The 26,421-nt window shown below is 31.5% G+C and overlaps 3 protein-coding genes across 3 annotated transcripts in view; 2 read left to right on the top strand and 1 right to left on the bottom strand.

The window, feature by feature from the left end:
• Nucleotides 1–26,421, bottom strand: part of LOC113397935 (probable ATP-dependent DNA helicase HFM1) — a 36,855-nt gene that overhangs the window by 10,130 nt on the left and 304 nt on the right. Inside the window, exons 2-13 of the mRNA XM_064216675.1 lie at nt 25,730–25,887; nt 24,930–25,010; nt 24,566–24,691; nt 24,198–24,327; nt 23,545–23,716; nt 22,915–23,093; nt 21,512–21,662; nt 20,272–20,406; nt 19,989–20,109; nt 18,644–18,717; nt 16,431–16,532; nt 1,613–1,844 (exon numbers count right to left, since the gene is read on the bottom strand). Coding sequence (XP_064072745.1) covers nt 1,613–1,844; nt 16,431–16,532; nt 18,644–18,717; nt 19,989–20,109; nt 20,272–20,406; nt 21,512–21,662; nt 22,915–23,093; nt 23,545–23,716; nt 24,198–24,327; nt 24,566–24,691; nt 24,930–25,010; nt 25,730–25,887 — 1,661 coding nt within the window. The remainder of the gene's footprint in view (nt 1–1,612; nt 1,845–16,430; nt 16,533–18,643; nt 18,718–19,988; nt 20,110–20,271; nt 20,407–21,511; nt 21,663–22,914; nt 23,094–23,544; nt 23,717–24,197; nt 24,328–24,565; nt 24,692–24,929; nt 25,011–25,729; nt 25,888–26,421) is intronic.
• On the top strand, nt 2,188–3,965 carry LOC135193606 (dynein regulatory complex subunit 2-like). The gene has a single exon (XM_064216764.1). It carries the CDS (start codon nt 2,226–2,228, stop codon nt 3,615–3,617), a length of 1,392 nt encoding a protein of 463 aa, XP_064072834.1. The 5' UTR covers nt 2,188–2,225; the 3' UTR covers nt 3,618–3,965.
• Nucleotides 7,320–12,605, top strand: LOC113398017 (cuticle protein 10.9-like). The gene is made up of 3 exons (XM_026636575.2): nt 7,320–7,489; nt 10,831–10,947; nt 11,755–12,605. Exons 2-3 carry the CDS (start codon nt 10,831–10,833, stop codon nt 11,968–11,970), a joined length of 333 nt encoding a protein of 110 aa, XP_026492360.1. The 5' UTR covers nt 7,320–7,489; the 3' UTR covers nt 11,971–12,605.

Genomic DNA, 26,421 nt, shown 5'->3' with positions numbered 1-26,421 from the left:
TATAAATATTAATAGTAAACATAACAACGATTTCTAGACAGAGATCAGTCTGGGTCTTAATTTAACAAAATAATTCGTAATTAAATGTCTCACTAAATTGGATTAGGTACATTTCAAGTCCGAGTTCGATTATGTTTATTGTTAGCAATTTACTAACTATAACTTTCTGACCTATAAATCAACAATATTCACTATCTTAAAAATAAGTTGTTTCAGTTTAATGTATGTATTAGGAATTCAATATAAAAGAGATATTTATCGTGTCAGTATACACCGGGCGTTACATTCAATAACTATATATATTATATAAATAGTACCGAGCGAAGCCGGGTGGTATAAATGTGAATTATAAATTGCGTGCATCTTATTGCAAGGAGCGACGTGTGCTCAAGACTCATCCATCACGATCCGGAACTACCTACTTAGCGAGGCCATAAACGTCAGGGTGATGGTCTTTACAAGATTTTTATGTACATATTGTTTTGATTAATCATATAAAATTTTATTACAGTAATTATAAATTATTTTTTGCTGCAAATAAACGAGTGATTATGATACATGATAGCATTTAGTATCGATTGATCTTTTCGTGCTACGACACTTCGGTATTCATTACATTCGTTTTATATAATTCGAAACTGCAATTAGTAAATATTTGAACTTAAAATATAAAAAGGTCTGCATGATTGACGTATTATGATGGTAAATTAATAGGTAGATATGCATGTTTACACACATAGGCGCGTACCTTGTTCAAATATGTATTAAATATATATATTATATTTAAACATCTAACAACTAATTATTTTTAATATATATAAGTAATCTTTAGATTGTCTTATTACTTAAATAAATGTTTTCTGTTTTCAAAATTTATAAAAGCATTTGAACATAGTTGTAGGAACCGGACACAGTTTTTAACAGGAGGCTTAAAAGCAATTTAATATTTACGAATTTTGAAAAATTCACACATTTAAAAAAGTGTATAAAATTTTATTTGATAAAGGTACGTAAGTATGCCCCTTGTTATTATGTTTAACATTTTGATAACATTTAATGTTTAACTAGGATTTAACAAAAATTTATAGGTATGTATGAGGTTTTATGACGTATGTTTTTAAATATATTTTAAAATGTTGCAAATTTAACTAGGCAACAAATATTATGTTTTTCTACCCTACAATAAATATTTTTTCTGTTATCACTCATATAAGAAAGCTTTTCTCAGTAGCACATAGGATATAAAATCTGAATCGTAGATATGATCTATAATCTATTTACACGCGCATAAATGAGATAAATCTCCAATAAAAATTGTAAAGCAATATATTTTTATAATAGAAACATCCTTAAGCCAACAGCAGCTGCCGCACATTATCTTCAAGTTCATTTAATGCCTATTATCATGTTAAAGTAATAATACGAATCTCATCTATTACAATGCTTTAGTAAACATATTATATTTATAGTTTCCTTATATTTTTTCGTATGCGTAAATAAATTAATAGACTAATCATGATTAAAATATACATATTAAATACTTAAAGCTTTTAACAAAAGTTAAGAGTATTGAACAGTTACGAATTTGTATAAGCGATAACAAATATTTTACCTTCTATTTTCTTAGAAATTTGGTGCGCCGGCGCAGCTTGCGGAAGACCCAGGTATCTCTTCGGATCACGCGCGGCTCGCACGCTAAGGAACGTCGAGTTGAGCCATTGCACACATTGAGCGACGTCGCAGACAGTACCAAGTGCTGCCTCACTATTTAGATTCTCAGCTAAACGTTTGTGCAAGTAGCTTTGAAGAGGCTCGCTTCCACCAACTAAAGCTTGATACCGGGACTGGATACGTTTAAAAAAAAATGCAATCAAAAAAACAATACCTAATATACAGGGTTATTGGTAATTCGACATTCGATATTCCCTTTGGAAGATGAAAGAGGTGACTATTGGCAATAATTTTAATCTCCATACGAATTACGAATAATCCTGTTTAAAAAATATACATCGGTGATTTTAAAAACATATTACATTAAATACAATAATCGATTGTACATTAAATATTGTAGCCACAGTATCCTTAGTGTCATTTATATATATTTTTTCATATTAATATGACCTACTAATGACAGCGTCAATGTACTGACATTTGAAGAAACACGTTAAAATTTGTATTTTATTATAATTTGGCTTGAAGAGTTTTTGTAAACATTTACTTATACCATGGGTTTATCTAAAGAGGAAAAGAAAGCCAAGAAAGAGGCTAAAAGGTTAGAAAAACTTAAAGCAGAAAATGAAGCACGAAAAGCGTTAAAGCGTGAAGAACTCGAACGAGAAATAGCAGCGCAGGCTCGAAAACGTGGCGAGTTAGACAAGAGCTGGCGTGAAATGATGCTCAAAATAAAAGAACCGATATTCAAACAAGATATTGAAGTATTGTGGCATACATTCGAAAGAGCTTATGATAAAAAAGATTACTTGATTAAATACGTTATGCAGTTGATGGATGTTGCTGATGATCAGTTTCAGAGAACCGTAGCCAGTTTTTGTGACACAATAGACACAATGATCAATAAATTCCTTTCAGAGTTAGAGGAGTTAACAAAATATAACGATATAAGAACGTCTCAAATACTTAAATCTGGCGAAGACGAAGCTTCAGGTATAGCCACTGATCATAACGCTGCCGAGACTCATCTTCAGCTTTTACTTTTTCATGGACGTACAACAGCGGATTCTATGGCTTGGACTACTAGGGGCGAAAATTTAGTTAAGGAAGATGAGGAACGAAATAAATATGCTAATGAACGAGAAAATTTGCGTTCATTCCTCGAAAACACTTACAATTCTACTTGGGATGAATATAAAGCTGTATTGAAATCATATGTCGTTGAAACGGCTGAAAATCAAAAACAAGTACGTAAATTGCGAAGGAAAGAAAATCTAATGGCAGATATCATTGCGTCTCAGGCTAAAAAAATTGCCAACAATGACGGTTTGCTAAAACGTCTTCGATCTGAATTAGCGGCATATGAATCGGGTACTAAGCAAGCAGTGTTTCGAGATCGTCGAGATCGCCATCGGGCAGCGTTTTTTAGATTGAAAAAAACTTTGGCAGATGGTTGCGCTATTGATTCAAATCAAATGGCAACATTAGTTAGACAGTCCGATAGCGCACTAGAATGGCTTGAATCAGCTTATAAAAAAGGTGAAAAAATATTACGTATGGCTGCTTTATGTAGAAAATTTGAAACGCAACGGGAAAAAGTTTTGCCTTTCGGTTCCAACCAGCCGTATTCCCCGACAGAAACGAAAATAAGCTTACGACAGCAACATTCAAATGAATCATTGGTCGTTAATGCTATGTCGTCTACTGGAGGACTTACGAGGCTCTGGCAGAAAATATCCAACGCCGAATTATCGAGGAGGGCTTTGGTTCGTGAAAAAATGTTTTTAGAGAAAGAAAACGCTTTAATTATACAAAAAATTCAAGAATATCAGGAGTCAAACATTATACCCGAGTCTCGTAAATGCCCTTGTGATCCAGGAAAGACGGACCCTGCTAGCCATCCTGTAGCTATAGATGGTGTATTGGAAGTACTTAAATATAGATGATTATTTTTTATTAATAGTTCTATCATAAATTAGATTAAAAAAACTCTAACCAAACCAAAAGCAGTGTTATTATATTTAGGTAAACACAATGAAGTAAAACTAATTTCGCTGTTCCTGGGAATCCTCAAAGACTTTTAAATAAATTTTGTCACATCAAGGCAAGCGGCGTGAGCGTTGCATGTTGCAATGACATAAGGTATAATACACAACACAAGGCGCAAACGATGCCACTTTGACCTTACCTACTTCTAAATTTGTGGAACACGACACGACCAAGAAGCGTTTATTTTCAATACGAAGCTAAAATTGTGTTCGTTTTTAATAATTTTAAGATATGTTTTAAAATTTTACTCAAACCAATCAAACTCGTCGAAAAATTATATTACGAGATATGAAGAAAGAGCTTAGAGAAAATGTTCAATAGCAAATAACAATCGCTCGTCTCTGCTTGTATATTGCACCAATCTAAAATGTCAATCATTATAGAAATTTAAGATTGGGCGCTGCTTTATGTATTAGTATAAAAATAATATTATTATGAATGAAGATTTGATTTTGTTAATATTAAAAAGTTGAAATGACTACTATGACTTTATTTAAAATGAATATTTATAACTAAATACTGATTTTTAAAATTGCTTTAGAATAAAGTTTAATTAATAACAAACTATGTTTCAAATTGTAGATAGATGATTAATAAATATAATTATGCATACTTTTTAGTAAGTAAAAACTCTTTGTAGCTTTGTTAACGCGTTTCTAAAGAGCCAGTCATTTTTTAGGGATTAATAATAATTTATACTCAAGGCTACTAGATTTCAATTTATTAATAATGGTTATAAGATCAAAAATATGTACGTCCATCATAGTTAAAGTAGTTCTACTAAATCCTAAACATAAATTATAATTAATTTCAAATCCAACATATCAAACAAGCGACGAGTTTTTTTACAATCGAGTTACAAAAACATTATTATTTGATATTTAATACTGACAATTCCTTAATGTTTCCTTCGCATGTAATTAGGTATAAGAAAAATATGACAACAATCGCACGTTAAATGAATAAATTAAATCGAAAATCTGAACAGCTATTATTCTGAACAATAAAATTACAACTCAGCATCGATTGCACACTTAGTACATCAATAAATGCACAACAAGAATATTAATCTTATCGATTTCGTTCTGAAAAGTAATAGATAGCGATACTCCCTCATTCTCAAATATAATTATTCGATCAATAAATTAAGTTTTTTTTTTAAATTATGTCATGGATATATGATTTTTGAATCACTATTGATATTATTTCTAAAAACAAATAAATAAGTTGAGCGTTATTATAAATTTACTCATACATTTAATCGCCATAATTATTTATATACTTTTAAAATATCAATGTTCCGGATAAGTAGTTTTAATTCCGAATAATAGTATTTATTCAGTTTTATAAGCAACTGTTTACTTATATAAATAAATATATAATAGAAAGAAAATTATCCCGGAATTTCTTCAAGTTCTATTCGTCGCTTGAAAAATTTTGCTTTCCTCTTAACGAAAGCTGCTTACAAATTTAATGCGTACATCACTATATGTACGTTACAAATTTTATTATATTTGTGTCACAAGTTATGTTGATCGCTTTCACCAGGTCTGTGGTGAAGATAGTCCTACAAGGAAGATGGACGCCCTAGATAACATAATGAACTGTATTATTATGAATGAACTCTCAGAATGTTCTATGAAACTAAGATTAATTTGTTTTCACTCATTTAAAGGGTAGATTTGCGTCACACGCGCGGAAAATTATTAGCTTTATCACGACTTGCTTTGTAATGAGCTTTAGAATTATTGTAGCGGTAATTTTGTTCGTAATTTTGTTTTTGTACCAAATTATGTTTGTTGTTTTACGTTACGCATAATTATATATTTTATTTTATATGAGTATTTTAAAGAATACTTACTACTGAAATAGGAATTTAATTCAATCATAATATTATACGTTGATTATTTATTTATTGTTCGATTCAAATAAATAACCTTGAATAATTACACTGGCTTAAAATTTTTACCAAAATATAATAAAATATTAGTTAATTAAATAAAACATAAACTTGCGAGCATACCAATAATAACTTTTTTACTTTATTAACTTAGTTATTTTGGTTATATCTTATAAATATATAAGAAACACAATTTGCAGATAATTATTTCTAAAGTATTTCTCGAAGTAGGTAAATTTTTTTAGTACATAACTGATGACAGTATCATTGGAAGCTTACAGGCAAATTATTACTTAAATATATAATTTTAATCTGTCATGGTATATGGCACACCTTAGAAGTTTTTAATCGTAGGTTACATTTCATAGAAGCAATTAGCAGATTAATTAATTGGTTACGATTGTAGCTTTTCCAACGTATCTCATCGAGTCCCATATTCAGGGGTTCATGGCCGCGAAATTGATTGGTAAACAAAATAAACGCCGTATGATAGATATTATGAAATGTGTCCAATAACACAATAACTATAATCACAGAAACAGCTGTCACGAACATGCCTTCTAGTACATTTGCGTATTTAAGATTATTATTTTGTGTCAATGTTACTACTTTTTTTCTAGATAATACGTTTATTATTGTTACTTGTTACGTGTTATTGTTATTCGACTATACCGGGTTGATTTTTTTTTAATTCGATGATATATCTGGAAGTAATAGTTAAGCCATGAGAAACCTTATTTGTACTATACATTAACTCATTCTAAATATTTTCTATACTACTTTTCTAGTGATGTATATTAAAATTCATATATTTTCAAATTTAAATGTTCTTTATTTTCAATTATTTTCGACGGTAAAATGGCTTTCTAAAATTTTATTATTATCCTTGTCGTAATTTAATAAATGTCAAAATGTTTTCTTAGCCACATTATATTTCACCTCAAAGGTGTATATATTTCTTACTTATAGAATTTAAACTTAACAAAATTTACTCTTTTTAACTGAATTATTTATGTATCGATTTGAAAATTTGATAGTTTTTTTTTTGTGTACCTGTAATTTATTTTATTTTAACTCAATTTCGGATAAGAGGAGCAAATAGATAATGATAAAATTGGACTCTTATAGTCATAGAAACTAGAACTGCAAGAAGTATAAACACTACTCTTACTGTGTCGTCCCATTTGTAAAGTCGAAGTTTACAAAATTGCTTTGTTATCCGATGCTTGCGTTTTCAAATAATGTACCTATATACATATGTTCAAAATTTCAGTTTTGACGACTTACGATAGTAGTTTTGGCTGTACCTAGAGACTATATCATCAATGCGCTGCCAATTACTCGATCTAAGATGTAACAGGTATAACCATTGTAATTAGAACCCTATAATTATATCGACAATATAATTATAGGGATCAAATATGTATATACGAAATATTGTTTGGGGTAGAGTAAGTGGGTGGTACCCACAAAGACGGGCTAGCACAAAGTCCTACCATAGGTTTAAATTTTCTAAGTACTACAATAGATAACAATAATTATCCTTTTTAATAAAATATCATCATACTATTCAAGCAAAATCCTATATTGTTTGACATTTTTTAATAAGTATAATTAAAACATATAATGTCCTTTGAAAACGCGATAGCGACCGATATAGTACGTTAGGTGCTAGCCGTGCATGTGTGGAGGTTTAGCTACGTTATGGAGATATTGCAGCATCTTCTCGATGCCTGGGAAGCTGCAGGGTGAGTATATAAATGTAGAACGAGGTAGGGGCGCGACATCAGTCGACTTCAAGCACGCTTAAGGCACTATCGTCTCAGTCATATCGTATTTAGTGTTTGTGTGTGCTTTTGAGTATATACGGTAAGTTTATGTATTGCTAAAATAAATATTTTTTTATGTCAATAAATTAATACTGTCTCACTAACAAGAATTATTACAATTATGTTTAATGTTAAATAGAACTCTGACCTTGTACTTCGATGAATTTCCCACCGAAAATACAAGTGTGGGAATCTTTTTTTTTTGTGTTATTTTTTATTAAAAAATATTGTAATTCATATGATTTGGTTATCAAAATTCAAATAATTGGTAAAAGAAAATGCAATTTATTATTGATATGGTGTGTTTCGTGCAAGATCATGTAATATAATTTACTTATAACATTAACTTCGATGAATCCATAATATCATGACTTGTACTAATCATTGTATGATTGAGGTCTACGAGTAGGGTATAAGTCTTGATTTACAACTCTATCATTTTAAATTTCATGCAATATTTGATATTTATTATATCTTGTTAGCAAATAGTATTATTATACTATAATATAAAAAAATCAACATTGTCTAGTAAAGTCTTGTAACATTTAAAAAACAAACACCGACATATGACAACAATTCACAAAGGTGTTTGGGAAATATAGATCCATAAAATACAAAATGTAGGTACGCCTCGGATACTTTTTTCATACGCTAACGTTCGTAATCACGTTATTTTTATTGTAATATTAAGATAGCTATCAATTGCTTAAATCATTAAGCCAATTGTTCGTTCCTGTAGATTAGCAAAAAGGTGTGAATGTGGGTCATTATTACAAGATCCGAAGTGTCGCATGCCATTGAAATGTCAAATAAAAACTTTGACACTGAAACTTTACAGCCTATTGTTCATTTATAGAGTTATCTATTACGAAAATGTAATTATAATGGAATATTTGTCGTATATACAAAGAAGCATCTTGTTTTCTTTAACGATTAGTACGAATGTTATTTCAAACAAAGTAGTTATTTAAAGCAATTGCCTTTACGCTTCGGTAACTTGTGAACCGCAGTTATACGCGTAAGACCATAGCAACTATTAATTTGATGCGTACAACTCATCATCAAATGCATGTTTTCATTGAAGAAAAAAGGCTACAAATAAAAATATATCACACTGTAACTTAGATTTTTTTTAAGTGCATAATAAAGGATTAAAATATACAGCATTTATAGTGCTCTTTGAAACCATATATCGATAGAAAAAAAATTAATAATAATTTATCCTTAAACCAAAATTTTAATGTTGCTCGGTAATAAAAATATGCAGGTACGAATACTAAAAAAATAAATACAAATTTAAGATGCATACACCAAAGGCACGGCCAATTTAATACAATAAATTGGTATGATTATTGAAAAATTGATTTCGACAAATTAGCTAAGATAATGGAAAATAACGAAACTTCATAGTAATCAAAATAAAAACTAAATTAAAACATATGTACTACTACAAGTATCTAATTACCATTGTTAAAATATTATTAATTGTAGAAACAATTCAAGTTCTCCTATCGTGGCTCTAAGAAAAACCACATTATAATTAGCTTCGCAATCACATGTCTGCAACGATATCGAGACAAAGCTAATTTTCCCGCAGGAATCGATCACGCAAGGCCGAACAAAAGTCAATTATTGACATACCGATTTTTTATGCAGATTGCGACCTCAAACACTTCGTTAATGTTTAATTGATCGCTATTATCATATTTCAATTTGTAGATATTAGTTTAAATATTCATATCGTTAATACGTTACAATACTTAAGTTCTTTTTTATTGGAAATTATTATCGGATACGATTTGCGGACAACTTATTTTACACTGTAGTACAATATTTAACTCAAATAAACGTACTAGCATCACTATGCTTTTAAACGTTTTGCTTGACTGTAGTAGTGTAACTTTGTATGCGTGTATGAGCACTTATACACGCAACATAGTTACACGCACACAAGCTTAAAAATGTCAGAAACTGAGAAGCGGCAATTGGAATAAGCGTGATAATATGAAATTATATTGACAATAATATAATTTACTTTATAAAAGAAGTAACAATACACATTCTTACAATATTTATGTCTACATACATATGTAATTTCATATATTACATCAATGTTTTATTTATAAAAGATTCTATGTCAATTATATTTGTTTTTATTATTAAATATGTTATGATATCTCTCAAACGACCTAATTAATTTACATGAGAAGCTTGTAGTGTTGCATTACATGCAATGTAGTTATATATTATGTTTCATAAAATTATATACCGTAATAATTATCCATCTATGTATGTCTGTCGAGTTAAATGGTCATAAATAAAACTAAAAACAACGTTTTTTATTAAACAAAAAGTCATGAATAAAAGAATATTCAATGAATAGTAAATAGCATTAACATCCGGCTCTTATTATTAGATAAGTATAATTATTATATAAGACATAGAATTATATAAAGAAAACAATGAGAAAACACTCATATGCTCCAAAAGATTAGGGGATAAATAAAGATTAATTAATATTTATAACTTTGACTTTCATCGAAATAATGATTCATGTGTTGCTCTTGGGAATGTGCACTAAACCTTATTCTAATCTAATTCTAACTTAATTCTAATCTAACTAATCTACATATTAAATGTTGGTATGTTTCGTTTCTCATCACTTTCGTGTAAATTTCACAATATTGTACTCATAATATTAAAATGATATATTTTGGTAAATTACAATAAATAACTAGGTGTCGCGTGGCTTCGATCGCGCTTCATTGGTTGGTGGTCAGGTGTTAGGCTTATAAAACCTATGACTTTCCTTGGGGTTCAAGCTTGCTTCATAACGTACCAAATTTCAATAATTTCTGTCCAAATGGTTTGGCCGTGAAAGAGTAAAAGACAGACAGACAGAGTTCCTTTCGCATTTATAATATAAGCATCGATAATGTAGCCGCTACTTTATGTCTTTGAGAAGAGAAGGGTTCTCTTTTAGTAGCTAAGGAACTTTATTCAAAGTCCACACGAAAATTATAAAAAATCCATGTACATTAAGTTACAGTATTAGGTAACTTTTATTTCGTATGTTTGTATTTGTACATTCTAACTTGTCGCTATATGTCCCTGGGTAGAATGGATAGAGTTTCTTACCCAAAACTGTTGAGCATCACATTATAATATAAAATAATTTTCTTCACACTTTTGGAAGGTTAGTCCATTACAGGAGATTATATTCTATAAAATATTATAGATCCCTAATCATTATATATAATAAAAATTCGTGATATTATAAATCACTTTTAACTTAATCTGTAAATACTATAACTCACGCATACAGAAAAAAAAGAATTGCTTACAACGAATTATTTTTAAATTGACAAAATTTATTCGCAGATGACTTCCGTTCAGTGGTTAGCGTGTGCTTTCGTGTTGGTGTGTGTCAGCGTACACGTATCATCCGCGCCTGCGCCTGCGCCAGCGCCGCAAGAAGAGAATTATCCACCAATGCCGGTTAATATCTAAATTTTTATTACATTTATTTGCACATCATATATTTATATTTCTACCTGTGTAATTAAGTATTTAATCAAAAAACAACTCAATTTTATATATTATTAAGGTAAGGACCAGATCGACTTCTAAAGCTACAATTAACAGGTTTACCCATTCATAGCGGACTAATCTTGTACCTCGAATTACTATCGGAGGCATCTCAGGCATTATGCTAACGATGTGAACTTGCGACTGAGTACCCTAATTAAACGCTATTGCGTCCAACCGCCTTTGTGCGCGCTCTCTGACTATATCTAATCTTTATCATTAGTAACATTAAACAAAAAAGAATTCAATTCAATAGCATTGTCTAGTGTCTAAGACGAATATAGATTTAATTTATTTTATACATAATGTAAATACCAAAAGTAATTGTCCGTTCAATGTTTTTACTTTTATAAATCATAAACGCGCGTAAGTATTTTGTAAGGCTTCTTTCGTAATAGCAGGTACATCGTTTATATTCATTGACAGTTTTGGTAATACTTATAATAATATTATATGACACTGGACTTTTAAATGAGTATATCACAAAGTTATTTATATGATCTAACCGAAGAAACGCTGATTTTATTAATACGTATATCACATACTAAGCTATATCCCTATAAGTATATATCAACCCAGTAAAAAATCAATCAATTCGGTCGTGTAATTTATTTTGTATTATGTAGTAAATACAATAGGATTTATCATATAAATAAAATAGTGGAAAAATTAAAATGATATATTATTGATGTTATTTAATAATAAATTGTTTTTCAGTATGAATATAAATACGATGTAGAAGATCAAGAAAAACTGCTCTACTTTGGAGCGAACGAAGCGGGAGATGCACAAGGCAAGGTCATTGGTGGCTACCGAGTTCTACTTCCAGACGGTCGTCTCATGAGCGTTGAATATACAGTAGAGGGCGATAGTGGTTTCGTCCCAATAATCAAGTTCGAGGAAAACGCTAATCCATTTGGCAAAAGGAAGTAGGTCTTAGACTAATAAAGGAAAATGCGTGAATGAAAATTTGTGAACCAACTGTAAATGTTTGTTATTTAAATTATATAGGACTTTATCAATATGTACAAACTTATAAGAATTTAAATATGGGCCAGACGTTGCCATAATTTTGTGTTCAAATAAGACAATATTATTAAAATAATATTTGATATGGTAACTTACATATGTATATCCATAGTCGAAAACTCTCTTAAAAGAAAACATTGTGTAATGTTTTTTATTTATTGTTGTAAAGTACAAAATCCGATTAAAATATAATACCAAATTTAATAATGTTAAGTTGTCGTGATTTTCCTTATGTAAATAACCGTTTTGATAAGCTTAGTTTTCTACGAATAAGCTTCCAAAATTTACTGGGAAATGTGTTTCTGTAATATTAAACAAACATGTCAGGCAAGTTACCAATTCTGTGATTATAAATATTATCGCATAGAGTATAGATCGTATAGAGTATATATATTTTGAATGTTGGTTTGGTCGTCACAATCGCCTTTTGTATGTACATAGTACAATCGTTCATAGTTTAGCACAGACCTATTTCCTTTTTTTACGTCCTAGTTAAAATATTCTTATTGTATGTAAGTTTTTAAGAAATAAACATTTTTGATACAAAACGAATGGTTTATATTTATTTTTACTGTTCTAAATAATTCGCATTTTACAAGATTTTGGCAGATGTAGGCTGTATCTGTAATAAGCAGTTATCACAATTTTGTTAAAATATATAAATAGTATGATATTTATATAGGGTTGAAAATCGTTACGTTGCGTCCTTCTTTTCAATGATCGTAATCAGAAAAAAATTAAGACATATATTGTAACCTACAAGTACTACTACTAGCATTTCTTGTTTAAAAAAAAAATAAACTAAATTAATTAGAAGTAAATAAATATGCAAAGTACTCTCTGATTTCGTTGTTTTTTCCTATGCTATCAATTAAAATAAAATTTTATTAACATCGGAATATTAGATAGCATAATACTAAAGGAGTCTTTGGTTTATTTTTGCAGAATATCTTATTAACAATTGTTTCGCGTAATCGACGAGCGCAACTAGCGATTCAATGTCTGTGTCACCTAATATAATCCATATTTCCATACTAATATTATAAACGCGAAAGTAATTCTGTCTGTCTATCTGTCTGTCTCGCTTTCACGCCAAAACTACTGGACCGATTTAAATGAAATTTGGTACACAAATAGTCTAGAGCCTGAGAAAGGACATAAGCTACTTTCAACTGGAAAAACGTGTAAAGGGTTGAAAAGGAGGATGAATGGTTGTAAGTTGTTCAAAGTATTGTCATTTTTAGAACTAGAAGCATAAAACTGATATTTTTGAGCCTGTACACTTATAAACTAACATATCATGACACCTACTAAGGAGGGAATTTTGGATATTCTGCCCCTAAAGGGGTGAAATAGGGGTTGAACGTTTGTATAAAAGTCCGTCATTTTTGAAGATAGAAACATTAAACTTTATTTTTGGAATACAGATTAAAAATGATTAAATACGTATTTAAGTGTTTCTAGATATTCTACCTCTAAGGGGTTTAATAGGGGTTGACATTTCTTATATAGATTAGTCTGGAAGGCCGTAATTTTTTAAGTTAGAAGCATGAAATATTATTTTTGTTTTACTGATTAAAAATGAGTAAATACATATTTAAGGGTTTCTTGATATTCTACCTCTGAGGGGTTGAAATAAGGATTGAAAGTTTTTATGAGAGTCAACTATTTTTTAAGTAAATACATGAAACTTTATTTTTGTGACTCTGATTAAAAATTAGTAAATACATATTTAAGCGTTTTTTGATATTCTAAATCTGAGAGGGGTAAAATAAGGGATGAAAGTTTTTATGGAAGTCCGACATTTTTTAAATTAAAAACACGAAACTTTTTATGGGATACTGATTAAAAATGAGTAGATACGTATTTAAGCGTTTCTGGATATTTTACGCCTAAGAAGAGAAATTGGGTAGACATTTCGAATATAGGATAGTCTGGAAGTCCGTCATTTTGAAGTTAGAAGCATGAAATTTTATTTTTGGGCTACCGATTAAATATCAGTTGATTCGTATTTATGCGTTTTTGAATATTTTACGCCTAAGGAGAGAAATTGGGTAGACATTTCGTTTATAGGATAGTCTGGAAGTCCGTCATTTTTGAAGTTAGAACCATGAAACTTAATTTTTGAGCTACTGATTAAAAATGAGTAGATACGTATTTAAGCGTTTCTTGATATTCTACCCTAAGGGCTGAAATACACACCAATGTGGTATACAAACAGCTAGTATCAAAATAAAATATAGTAATAACATCAAAATAATCTTATGGCGAAGTATTATATCATATTCCTAATGTATCTGTAATCTAGTTCTGCAGCCAAAACAAAGAAGCATCAGAATTTTTTAAATAAGTAATAGAACCAGAAATAGAGCTTAAAATCGTCTTCATCTAAATTGTGTTATTTATCAAGCATTTGTAATTATATAAAGGTACTTATTTATTATTTTTAATCTGAAATTATTCCATCTTTTGAATTTAAGTTAATCACTTTTTAATCTTAGAATGAACATTATTTTTTTATGCTATAGACGTAGCAAACTATTTTTAACATTAGTATATAATCCATGATTAAAAATTTGCCACTCCGATTAAATTCATTTTATTTATTTTTCATGTGTTTTATACATAATAACTATTGTTACTTCTGTCGAATATTCGGTATAAATAAATAAATTTAAATCATGCTAATTTAGATGTATGAGTGTTACGAACTTTAAAAACTATAAATTTTAATGTGTTTTTTTAGCATCTTACATAGTTTTATTTATATAGTATTTAATAATTCGTTATAAAAAATATAAGTAAAAAAACGCATTTTATAAAGAAAAATGCAAAACGAACACAATTTCGATGCAAAATATCATCCTAATGACTTCCGCGGCTATTAAAATTGTTAATTAGTAAGATTTTATTTCACATGTTGATGATTATGAAGTATTTATTCATCGCTCTACGAATTACGTACATCTGCCGATACAGGTGTATATAGAAGTTAGTAGGGCTTAAATCTCATTCCTCGTATGGTTATACGAGCTAACTGAGAAATGATTCGATTGGTTAATCGAAGGAGAAGAGATAGACCTTAGGTTTAAATATTCCATTCGATTAGCTAATAGCTCTGCTATATAACGAACTTTTTATATTATTGGTGAGCGGACGGGTAATAGGTCACCTGGAAGTAAGTGGTCACCACCGCCCATAGATATGTGCGCTGTAAGAAATTATAACCATTCCTTACATCACCTATGCTCCCCTAAACTTGGGAGCTAAAGTGTTGTCCCTTGGGTTTGCAGCTACACTGGCTCAAAACGGAACACAAAAATACTAGGTTATTTGGTTATAGAATATGTGATGAGTGGGGTGTATTTGGACGAGTTTACACAAAGCCATACCACCAAGTGAAGCAAACAGTTCTCGATTCATCTTTTTTATTCAACACTATTCCACTAAACAACCTATATTAACTTTATTTTCGAAGTTCCATAAATGGATTTATTCGCGAATCTTTCCTGAATACCAATTTTTCAAAATCTCGACTAACGGTATTGCGTCAATTCAAATTAAAATTGATTTATTTATCTTCAGTCCTATTTTGGAATAGATTCCTTCATCTTGTATATCCCTTTCCAGTCGTGTCTGATCGTAGTCAGATTGAACTCGAAATAGCTATTAACATTAAATCAAATCAAAATATACTTTATTCAAGTAGGTTTTTGCGAGTACTGCGTCATTATACATGACTAAATTAAATTTAAAGCTACCACAAGTTCGGAATGTAAATTCGAGCGAGAAGAATCAGCAAGAAACTCAGTAGTTACTTTTCTCCGACAATCAGTTACTTAGATTATAATATATAAGACGCAGATAGCTAGTTCAAATAAGATCCGAGAGCCAAAATTCTGTCTGTTTTATAATTTATATTTTTACTTTTATAATAAAAAATCAACGTTAATGTATTTATTTCTACAATATATAATAAAGTCGTAAGTAGGTATGATAATATGGTCTAGTAATAAAAAAAATATAATAAATATTAAAATAAAGAAACGAAATAGTCAATGTCCCACTTTTGAGCTAAGGCACCCTCTCTTATTGAGAAGGCGTGGAGCTTATTCAACCACACTGGTGCAAAACAGGTTGCTGAATACATTATACAGATTTCCATTCGACACATAAAGGTTTCCTCGGTTATTTTATGTCATCGAGTACGAAATTAATTGTAAATACAAGTTATCTCCATGTAAGTTCAGTGGCGCTTTTCTGGATTTGGTCCCGCACTTAACCTGTTCCTACTATCTCAGTTCGAATTCGATGAATGTTTAAATACATTATTTTTTTCTAAAATTGTCATTGTTAACACTCACCTTGTCTTGTAATCTTGTCATAATAACTGCGGTGGCCTCAGTGTCGTATTGCGGTCTGCCCGCGCGACCCACCATTTGGAGGATGGTGCTAATGCTGTACTCCTATAGGATTAGTTAAAATATAAAACTTTAATGTGAATGGTCATCTGACATTCTCTTACAATATTGCCGTCGCATCTTCGCAAGGACTAAAACATTACGTCATTTACAACGTGCAATTACAGCCGCAATTATCGCTACAAAGTTTTCAAGTTTATTGTTCCGAATCGTAGAACTAGAGAAGCTTATGTACTGTATATTTGACGAATAAATAATACTTTGTAGAGAACATCAAAGTATAACTCAATTTGTTTCCGACAGTGGCATTGACTGCTTGTAAGAGGAATGCAGGTACTCTATGTGCTTTTGATGGACCCCTAGCAACGTTTTGGATAGTTTCATGATGATAGATTGAATACTTAAGACGTGAAACAGTAACAAAGAGACTCATTTATTAATACTCATCATAAATGAGAATTTATAATGAAATATAAGCTTGTGGGTCCTGGTGAACTGACATTGGTTTCCTGGGAAAGAGAACGGCTCCACATGCGTTGACACGCTGACCCCGTCTCAAACAACAAACAAACGATCCATATATTGACACTTGGACCTTAGAGTAGTAGTGTAAAAACCTTCATTAAAAGTGTAACAGCTCGCCTATTTGCCTTAGCCTTATTGCCTCTACTGGTGACAGGAGGGTTGGTTAATATTTTTCCCAGAGTATCGGAATTGCGATTCCTTAATGTTAACAATTCTTGTGTAAATAAAACATATAACATTATTCGATTATAATAAACAGCAATGTGGTACAAGAAACAGAACAAGGATTTCATTTCATGTTTCGAGATAAGACTTATCGTGAGAAAGCAACGCAACATGTGTTATTAGCTGGATATTGACAAACTGCGACCGCAGAAACTATCTGCGTTTCGTTACGTATGAAAGTTAAGACACCTTTACTGAATTACGCTCTATAATAATATATTATTGCATAACCTAAAAGAAATTGAATCGACGATACAAAACGACCTTAAACTGTACATTATGCCAATGGCAGGAGAAGTTAAGAAAAACAAACTTAAGATTATCATATTCCATGCGACTTGCTAAAATTTCTTAATTAATATATAATCTTTATTTATAATATAAGAATATTCCACTTAACTAAATATATTTTCTTCAAGTATACTTCCAAAATTACGACAGTAACATCGATGACATTCAATTTTTTTATCGAATCCACAACGAATGCTCTAGATCATTTAGGATCTCGACCAATAATGTCATGACAATGCAAGATCAAAGCTGTTTCTTTACTCCTCCTTCCATTGAAATCGACTCCATATATTTATTTCTTTAGAACAGTAAGGCAAAAACTTGACACTCGACGGCTGACCGTAGGTAGTATCTTATAGACATAGACACTATAAGTAACAAACTACTATGCTGTCGATGCTAACCGTTAGATCTCATATGTTACATCAATAATAATTATGCCTGTTATTAGCCTAGCTCTCTTAAAATCGGAACAACGCATTACATATTATTGATATTTGGAGATATTAGTCTTCGAAAGTAATCTCTCTGTTGCTCTTTCGCGCAGGGCCGGACCGTGAGTTTAGGGGGCCCTGGGCTAATACTACTTAGGGGCCCAACTTAAGACACACCTGAACGTAGACTTCAATTAAATTAATTGAATGGGTTTGATTAATTGCAGGATTCGCAGGGCTGCAAACCACACAATCTGTTTAATTTAATAAAGTGATGGATTATTTCGCATTAACGTCTATTTTTGACTTTGACTTGACTTAGCTGGGGGCCCTTTAAATTCACAGGGCCCTGGGCTGAAGCCAAAAAAGCCATACGATAGATCCGGCCCTGCTTTCGCGGCCAAACTACTAAACCGAATTAGATGAAATTTGGTATGAAGAAAGCTTGAACCCCGAGGATGGACATAGGCTTGCTTACCTCACACCTGACGAACAGTCTCTACAACGCGAGGACAACTTGTAGCCTATAAAGATCACTACTTCAGTGAGTAAGTCCGCCCTTTACATGCTTTTGTGTGTGCGATAGACATTTTCTTAATTGTTACCTTGATTTGCGGAAAACTCTACCACCACTAGAATTCCTTATTCTATATTTGTAAATATATAAGAGTGACTGCATACCTGATAAGCTCCATTGACGTATTGCTGAGTATTTTTGATAATCACGAGATGTGCCGGGAGATTAACCCCCATTGCTGCGTAGAAACAGGAGGTTAAATTACTCAAATAAATCGTAATGTATACGTAAAATATATATCATAATGCTTTGAGTATCGAGTCAATAAATATTTTAAACGATTCGTGTATAAGAACCGATTTAAATTCATTTTTTGTGGTGGGTTAAGTATAGCTAACCGCTGGTCCGACTAAAATCAAAATGTGAAGGAAGCTAGTCGACACATCGGTGAAAGCATCTCAGGACAAGGACGCCCTTCAGTACTGAAGCAAACGAAGAAGAAGACGTATAGCTCCAACGTGACCCGTGGCAGGAGTCGATGTATTGTAAGGATAATAATAATTATAAAAAAAAATCAAATTTCTAAGACCACATTCAAATAGAACTTATTAGCCACATACTATTAGTTCATGTTTAATCTGTTAATGTGTATCTTAAATGATTACATGCAGTGAAAGGCTTTACGTGTTCTCTATCAAATACGGAAGCATATTTCTGGGAATATTATCAAAATGCAACGGTTTCCGTTTTTCGAACCATCGCGAACAAGCGACGTCACGTCGCGTCCCAGTCTCAGTCTTATCTGTGATCGAGGAGATTATGGGACACCGAAAAGTATATTAATATCCTCTTTCACGTTTTATACAATATAAGAGCTTACGACATTGATATAAGATGTGTAATCGCTTGAATAATTTTGATATGATATCGTAAAATTCTCGTATAAAGGCGCGATTTGCGAATGTCTTTTTGCGAGAGCGGCGTAACCAAAGCATGAGGTCGAAGACGTGACGTACGTTATCCTTCGCTCGTACGAGTCGTACGGTACTAACTATCAACGAATAATCTTTGGGAAACTAAAATGCTATGTCGCTAACGGGACTCCGGTACCGTCATACTTATATATCCGCATTATATAATTGAATTATGCAATTCTATTAGGGAACTGTTAAAAGTTAGTAAATACATTTTAATAAAATAATATCTTTATATATTTTGCGTTTAAACAGTAGATTTTGTTAAAAACAATTTTTTTGTCTATCATTGTACATTTGATTGTTCAACTGTTTTCTTCGTTTTCGAAACAGTTTGTCAACATCAAAAAAAAAAGGTTCAAAGAGCAATTATGTATTTGTATATTAGTAGTTCTTGATATAGGTGGCAAACAGGAAAGTGACTACCACTGCCCATAGACATCTGCAACGCCGGGTGCGTTGCCTGTCAAGTTGTATCGATTCGGAAAAACCGCCGGCAAAGTATAATTATATTATTATGTTATATTCATTTTACCTAAAGTAGTTGTAGTAATAAGTATAGGAAGGTCTCTGTTCCGAAACGCATGCTCTATGTTCATTCGCTCTTCAAAAAGTAAGCCGGCGTGGTGACATCCCACACCGCACAGGATCAATGACTGAGGAAGAATTTATCTAAAGTATCAGCGATCGAAAATATTTAAAAAAAAAACTCTCTTTGAAGTGATATCCAATACTAAAGCTTTCTTTTTATCTACAAAACAGTTTAGGAATTTTAAAAACAACTTACATTTCTCTTTTATATTATTGATGATAAATACCTGAATTTTCTTAGTCTTTATAGTAGACGCCAGTGCTGTCAATTTCATCTTCTGTTCCGAGCTGAAGCTAACCGTTATTTCTTTTGCGAGCGTCTCCGCGGTTAAAACTACACTCTTTCTTGTATTGCAGAATATCTAAATTAAGAATGGACTAATAAAATACAACTTTTAGATAAAGTTCTATAATAACATCCAAACATTTTGTATTGGGTCAGCTCTCCTACTAATAAGGCAGTTTGGATTTTTGGGGAATACCCTACGATTGTTGACTATAGGCTAGTGGATCTTTTTGTGGCAGATTCGTTTACGAGCACTAGATGAATTGTAAATGCAATGTCACACATGAAAATTCCGTGAAGCATACCGGAATAAAAACCTGAGAGCAGTAGCGACTCCTGGATAGTTTTTTGGGAGGGGCTTGAACCCGCTGAAGGTAGGCAAAGTAGCAAAGTAAACAACATTTTATTTGCTTTAAGCATATTAATGCTTGGGGGCCATTCATTTATTACGTAAGACTATTTTCGCTTGTTTTTGACACTATTGAATAGGCCGTACCCCTGTTTAATATTTATTACGTAAGAATCTAAAGGAAAAAATGAATACACGTTTGGTTTATTTTAATGTTTATGTTTCAAAGAATCAATTTTTTTTTATTAATTAACTTTGTGCATTTTTTTGATCTTACGTAAGAACTATCGAGACTCCTTCCCACCCCTTGTAAGAAAATATAAGACATAGTCGACACCCCTCCCCGCTGAAATCGTCTTACGTAATAAATGAATGGCCCCTTGCTAAAAAGTTTAATTAGAAGAATTACATATTATCAAGTTCGCTTTAAAATTATTCACGGAAGAACTCAGATGCTTGCTTGTTGGAGGTGCTTAAACCCCTTAGCAATTCGGAGGGAGATGTTAAGGAGTTCAAGGGTTACCTCTCTAAATCCACCACTGCCCGATCTTTGATTAAGATTAATGATTCATCTTGTATAACGGAAATAATTTGATGATCTTTATTGTGTTAGAAAATATTCAGGGACACATTTTAACTTTAACCGGTAATAAGATTATACATATATATATATACATATATAACTGTAGATATACAAAACAAAACACTATCAGAAAAATAACATTCTTAAACTTTATCAAATTTATATGAATATAAATTTAAAAAAGCCTGTTATTTATAAGAAATCTTCCAAAACTTTTCCAATATTTTAGATTGAAATAAAAAAAATTACCAAAGTAGGTTTCCCGGCGTGATATTTCTGGATGATTGGCCAAAGCTTATAATTAAGTACGATATCGAACTTAAATATGCTAGTGCCGTCTGCACACGGATACCCTTCTACTATACGTTTTAATTTAACGGGCCGACACTCGTCACCGAATCTGGTCAAAACAAATATCAGAACGTATAAAATTCTGGGTTTAGTTATAAAAAAATAAGTAAAGTAACAAAAAACCTGTAAATTAGCCACTGCTGGGCTAAAGGCTGTTCTTTTGAGGAAACCCATGAAAGCTTATTTCACCACGCACATACTAATGTGACAAACATTTATCCGACATGTTTCGATTAAAAATACCACTAGATAATGCTCAGTCTCAAAAACGGTAGCAGCAAATAACGCAACTTCAAAGTAGGGTTTTGTTTCAATTTAGTTCACTTTCGTTTGCGCCAACGTGTTAACGTACCGCAATGTCTCAGTGTGTGTTCGTAAACTGTGAAAATAACTATCGAAAAATAAATGTATCGGACTGTATAATATACTTTCGGTAATTAAATGATATGTTTTAAATTAAATAATAAAATACTCAACTATTTTAAGAAGCATCTATTATTTAATTTTTAACCAACCCACGCGCCAATTTTATCCAATGTTTGGCCAGCAAATGGTTGCTTTAGAATAGTAAATGTATGGAGTAACTTTATACTTTTTTTATTAATATGTTTTTTTTACTGCACCGTGGTATTGTTGATCGAAAGACACAAGCAAGTTTCCTTGCGATGTAAACACAAATTCAGAACATGAAAATTCATTTTCATATTGTTGCACTGTACATAAAAATAATGTCGACAACAATTATTATCATATATTTTTTAACTTAATTTATTTTAATTTAATTAATAAAATAAAGAAAACAAAGGATTTTCCGTGAAGAAACTAACAGTGGCAGCTCGGAGTTTGTCGTTTATCCTGCGTCTGAAGTCTTTCCGGTCGTATTGGATTAACCGCCCCATCGTATGAAGAGATGAAGGAATACAGAGCTTAATTGGACCATATTGGGTAAAAATGTTCCATCATAAAAACATTTAGAAAAGTTTTTAAGTTTAAAATGAAAATCAATGGGACAGTCACACTAATCCCGTTAAAATATATATTTATATATCTAGTTATCATGTTATGTATATTATTTCAAATACATTACATAAAGTTTATTTCTTTTATAACATTGATTTTACCTTTCATATCTTAATGACTTTTATAAGAAGCTTTGTGGGTTGGAACAATCCTGTACAACACGGTTAAATTGTACTAGTGCACAGAGCAATCTCATGCTCAAGAATGGTCGCCGTGGCCCTAACCAGACAGGAAAATATAATCATAATTATATTATGTACATTATTTTCCAAATCATTTACTTATAATAAACAGCCTGTCGATTTGCGGTCCCGAGCCAAGTAGCGACGTCATCAGGATTACTAACAGTAGCAGATATTGCTACGAATCTTATCTTGGCTGCTGATACTGAACTTATTGAATTTGTTCCTTCGTATTGTGCTTTGAGTTTTTCTAAACGATGGGCTGATTGAGCTGATGACTTCATATGCGAAAGAGAAAAACATATTGTGAAATTGAAGTAAAACTTGATATACAACTTGGTGGTAGTAATTTGTGCAAACCCGTCTAGGTAGGGACCATCCTCTCATCAGATATTCAACCGCCAAAAAGCAGTACTCAGTATTGTTGTGTTCCGACTGAAAGAGTGACTGAGCCAGTTTAACTACAGGCACAAGGGACATAACATGTTCGTTCCCTAGGCTGGAGGCGCATTGGCGATATAAGGAATGGTTAATATTTCTCACAGCGCTAATGTATATGGGCTGAGATGACCACTAACGATAAAGAAACGCATTTATCTACCTGTAAAAAAATCACTAATATAATTACGTCCCATAATGTACGAGTTTTCTATTATAAAATAGTAATGTTCATAGACGAGGATGGATAAGATTTTTTAGTGGTTCATGAACTTATTTCATCTAACTTACTTCAATAGTTTTCATTCTACTGACGACGGCTTCTAAAACTGGTCCACGTATTTCATCATTCAGTATGTGAACTTCATCAATAAGGAACAGTTTGATAACTTCGACTACAGATCGGTGGTCTTTCCACCTACGGGTTAGCATGTCCCACTTTTCTGGTGTTGTTATTATTATTCTATATATTGGGAAATTATAATAGCATATAAACATATTTTTATTAAAAAAAGCGACTGCGCTGAATTGATGAATTTATTTATTTATAGCCAATGAAAATTTGTTTCTTTCAAGTACTAGACGATTCTCTTTCTGGGACAGTTTAAACAACTGCTCTTATCATAATCGTGTAAAGTAACAATATGTAAATGTCCTAATTTAGACGAAGGACCTTCTCCTTTAGAGGAGAAGGTCTCACGCCTGCAGGTTGGTCATTTTACACATGTCGCAGATTTTTAATCAACACACGCAGGTTTCCTAAATTATTTTATTTCACCCCTTTCATTAAGCTCATGATATCTCGGTTAAGATTCATATGACCTAATTTTAATGACCTTCTCTGCTCACGGGGCAATCGCTTATATATTATACTGGCAGTACGTCCCGACTTCGTACGGGTATAATTCATACAAAATTAAGATTAAAAAACATACAAATCTAACCTGTAGGGCTTTAACTGTGGGAATTCAACGTCCGTATCACCAGTTACCTCGATACACAATAATCCTAGTTTGTTGAATTTTGGATACCATTCAGATAGTCTTTCAGTGCATAAGGCTTTTACTGGAGCCACTAAAATGTACCGATAAAGTAGAAATTAGGTAAATATTCTGACGATAGCAAATAATAATCGGCGTGACGCCTACATCAAAGATTCCGCCGACCAATAGATATTGGAGTCTACCAGGTGTAAGCGGTTATATTTTTAATAATTATAATTTTAGAAAAACATTTAAGGCTTTTAGCTTTTGTTATTTTAATCTGTTTTAATAAAGCATATAATGAACTGTATAATTCTAAAGTTACTAACTGTATATAATTTTAAAATCATCTGTGTAATTTTTATCTTCGAGTTCCATTAGTAAATGTACTATAGCCATTTCAAATATAACAGTTTTACCAGAACCTGTCGGCGCACACACTACCATCGATTTATCTGTAAATATATTATATTAAAAAAAAAAATTCAAGGACGTTTTTACGAAGTCTTGCGTCGACTAATAAAAGATCTACCACCAATTCCGAATTTACATTATTCTCTGAGAAGAACCGGTAAGAATCTAGGAAATTATTATTTTTCACACATTGAATTACATTTATAATATATATATACAACATTAAATTATTTAATTAATTTAAAAAGTAATATAGATACTAGGAATATTTTTACTCGCCTGTATATAATGCATCCTCAATAACACTCGATTGTACTAAATTAAAATACGGATAAGAGAATACGTGTCTATATTTTAGATCTGAAATAGTAAATCAATTTAGAAATGCAAATAGAAAAACTAACAGATTATTACTTAACGGTCTGCTTGTGACGCCTAAGAGTAAAGAACTTAACTTGGACGGGTTCGCAAGTGAATAGATCTATACTTATAAAAGTGTTTAGTAGGTGTTGAGTTAAACACTGATATCTCTCGTTCTATCATCATTAATTTGATATTTGAAAGAAGAATAGACCATTGTTGAACGAATCCCTCCCTTAACAACATTTATAAGTAAAGCCGTAAAGGCTAAGTTCAGACGGCAATTTTTCTCGATATTTTATGGAATAAGAGTGACAGCTGAAAATAAATTAAATTGTTTACATGGAGTTTATACGAAAAAATCCCATGTTCGAGAAATACTTTTCCCGCATAATGTTCAAATCACCGAAGCAAGGTTTCACGCGTGTCGAAACGACTACATCGAATACGACATGCAGTAGCGCTTACGTTCATTTTATCGTCCGTCTATAATACCAATATAAAAGACGTCCGTTTCCACGATCACCTTAACGATAAATGTTGGCGTGCACGAAACAACTGGCTGTATTTTAACGTACGTTTAGATCGAATCAAAGTCGTTGTCGTGAACGACTGTCTCGTAAAGGATAAAACCTTTTACGTGAATAAATCAAATCATATAGCGCCGTGTGAACGTAGCCTATATAAATATTCACAAATAATAGTTTAAAAGTAGGTACCTATTTCTTCAATGCTCCGAAAATTACCCTCCTGACCGGTATTTTTAGGTGGTCGATTTTGCACTACATGTTCTTGAAAATCTGAATTATTTGATGAAGGTAATGAAATAGGTTGCGAACAGTCTATTTCATCGTCTAAAATATCTGTGAATTTTGAACTAAAGAGACTTTAATATTAAGTTGTAAATCGTTATCCAAACTTTTGCGACATGCTGGGTTGGCAAATAAGAATTTAGGAGGTAATCCCTAAAAAAATAATAAATAATCTTCAGGATGGACAGACTATATAATTTTCTCTTTGAAATTCGTGTTTCTCATGAAAACTTACTTATCGGTAAGAGATATATGAATTATTTCTATAGATTTGTAGAGCTTAAAAATACCTTAGACTGCATAAAATGACTAATGTAAAACTAAAGACAGCATTTATTTATATGATATTTTTTCAATAACATTTGTTAGGCACGCCTAATATTAATTTAACGTGGAGAGGTGCGTCATCGTGGGTGAACAGAAAGGCTATTACGGTTAGCTATCAAATATTTGTTGCGGATTGATATCAAATCAAAAATTTATAAATATGTTTTATGGACCTATGCAGTAGTATAATACTCCATAATACTGATTTATCGATTGCAACATTTGCTATGCTCTAACCGTAATAGCTTCACAGATATATTCCTGAAAAGGTT

Source organism: Vanessa tameamea, chromosome 13 (assembly GCF_037043105.1).
Source record: "Vanessa tameamea isolate UH-Manoa-2023 chromosome 13, ilVanTame1 primary haplotype, whole genome shotgun sequence".
NCBI classification, from domain to species: domain Eukaryota; kingdom Metazoa; phylum Arthropoda; class Insecta; order Lepidoptera; family Nymphalidae; genus Vanessa; species Vanessa tameamea.
Note: the sequence above shows the minus strand (reverse complement) of the source record. Positions and strands in the feature narration are given on the sequence as shown.

What these genes read in the sequence shown, in the direction of transcription:
- LOC135193606 (XM_064216764.1), top strand. Translation starts at nt 2,226, where the DNA reads ATGGGTTTATCTAAAGAGGAAAAGAAAGCCAAGAAAGAGGCTAAAAGG.
- LOC113398017 (XM_026636575.2), top strand. Translation starts at nt 10,831, where the DNA reads ATGACTTCCGTTCAGTGGTTAGCGTGTGCTTTCGTGTTGGTGTGTGTC. An exon ending in AGAATTATCCACCAATGCCG is followed by an intron (nt 10,948 to 11,754) that starts GTTAATATCTAA and finishes ATTGTTTTTCAG; the next exon opens with TATGAATATAAATACGATGT.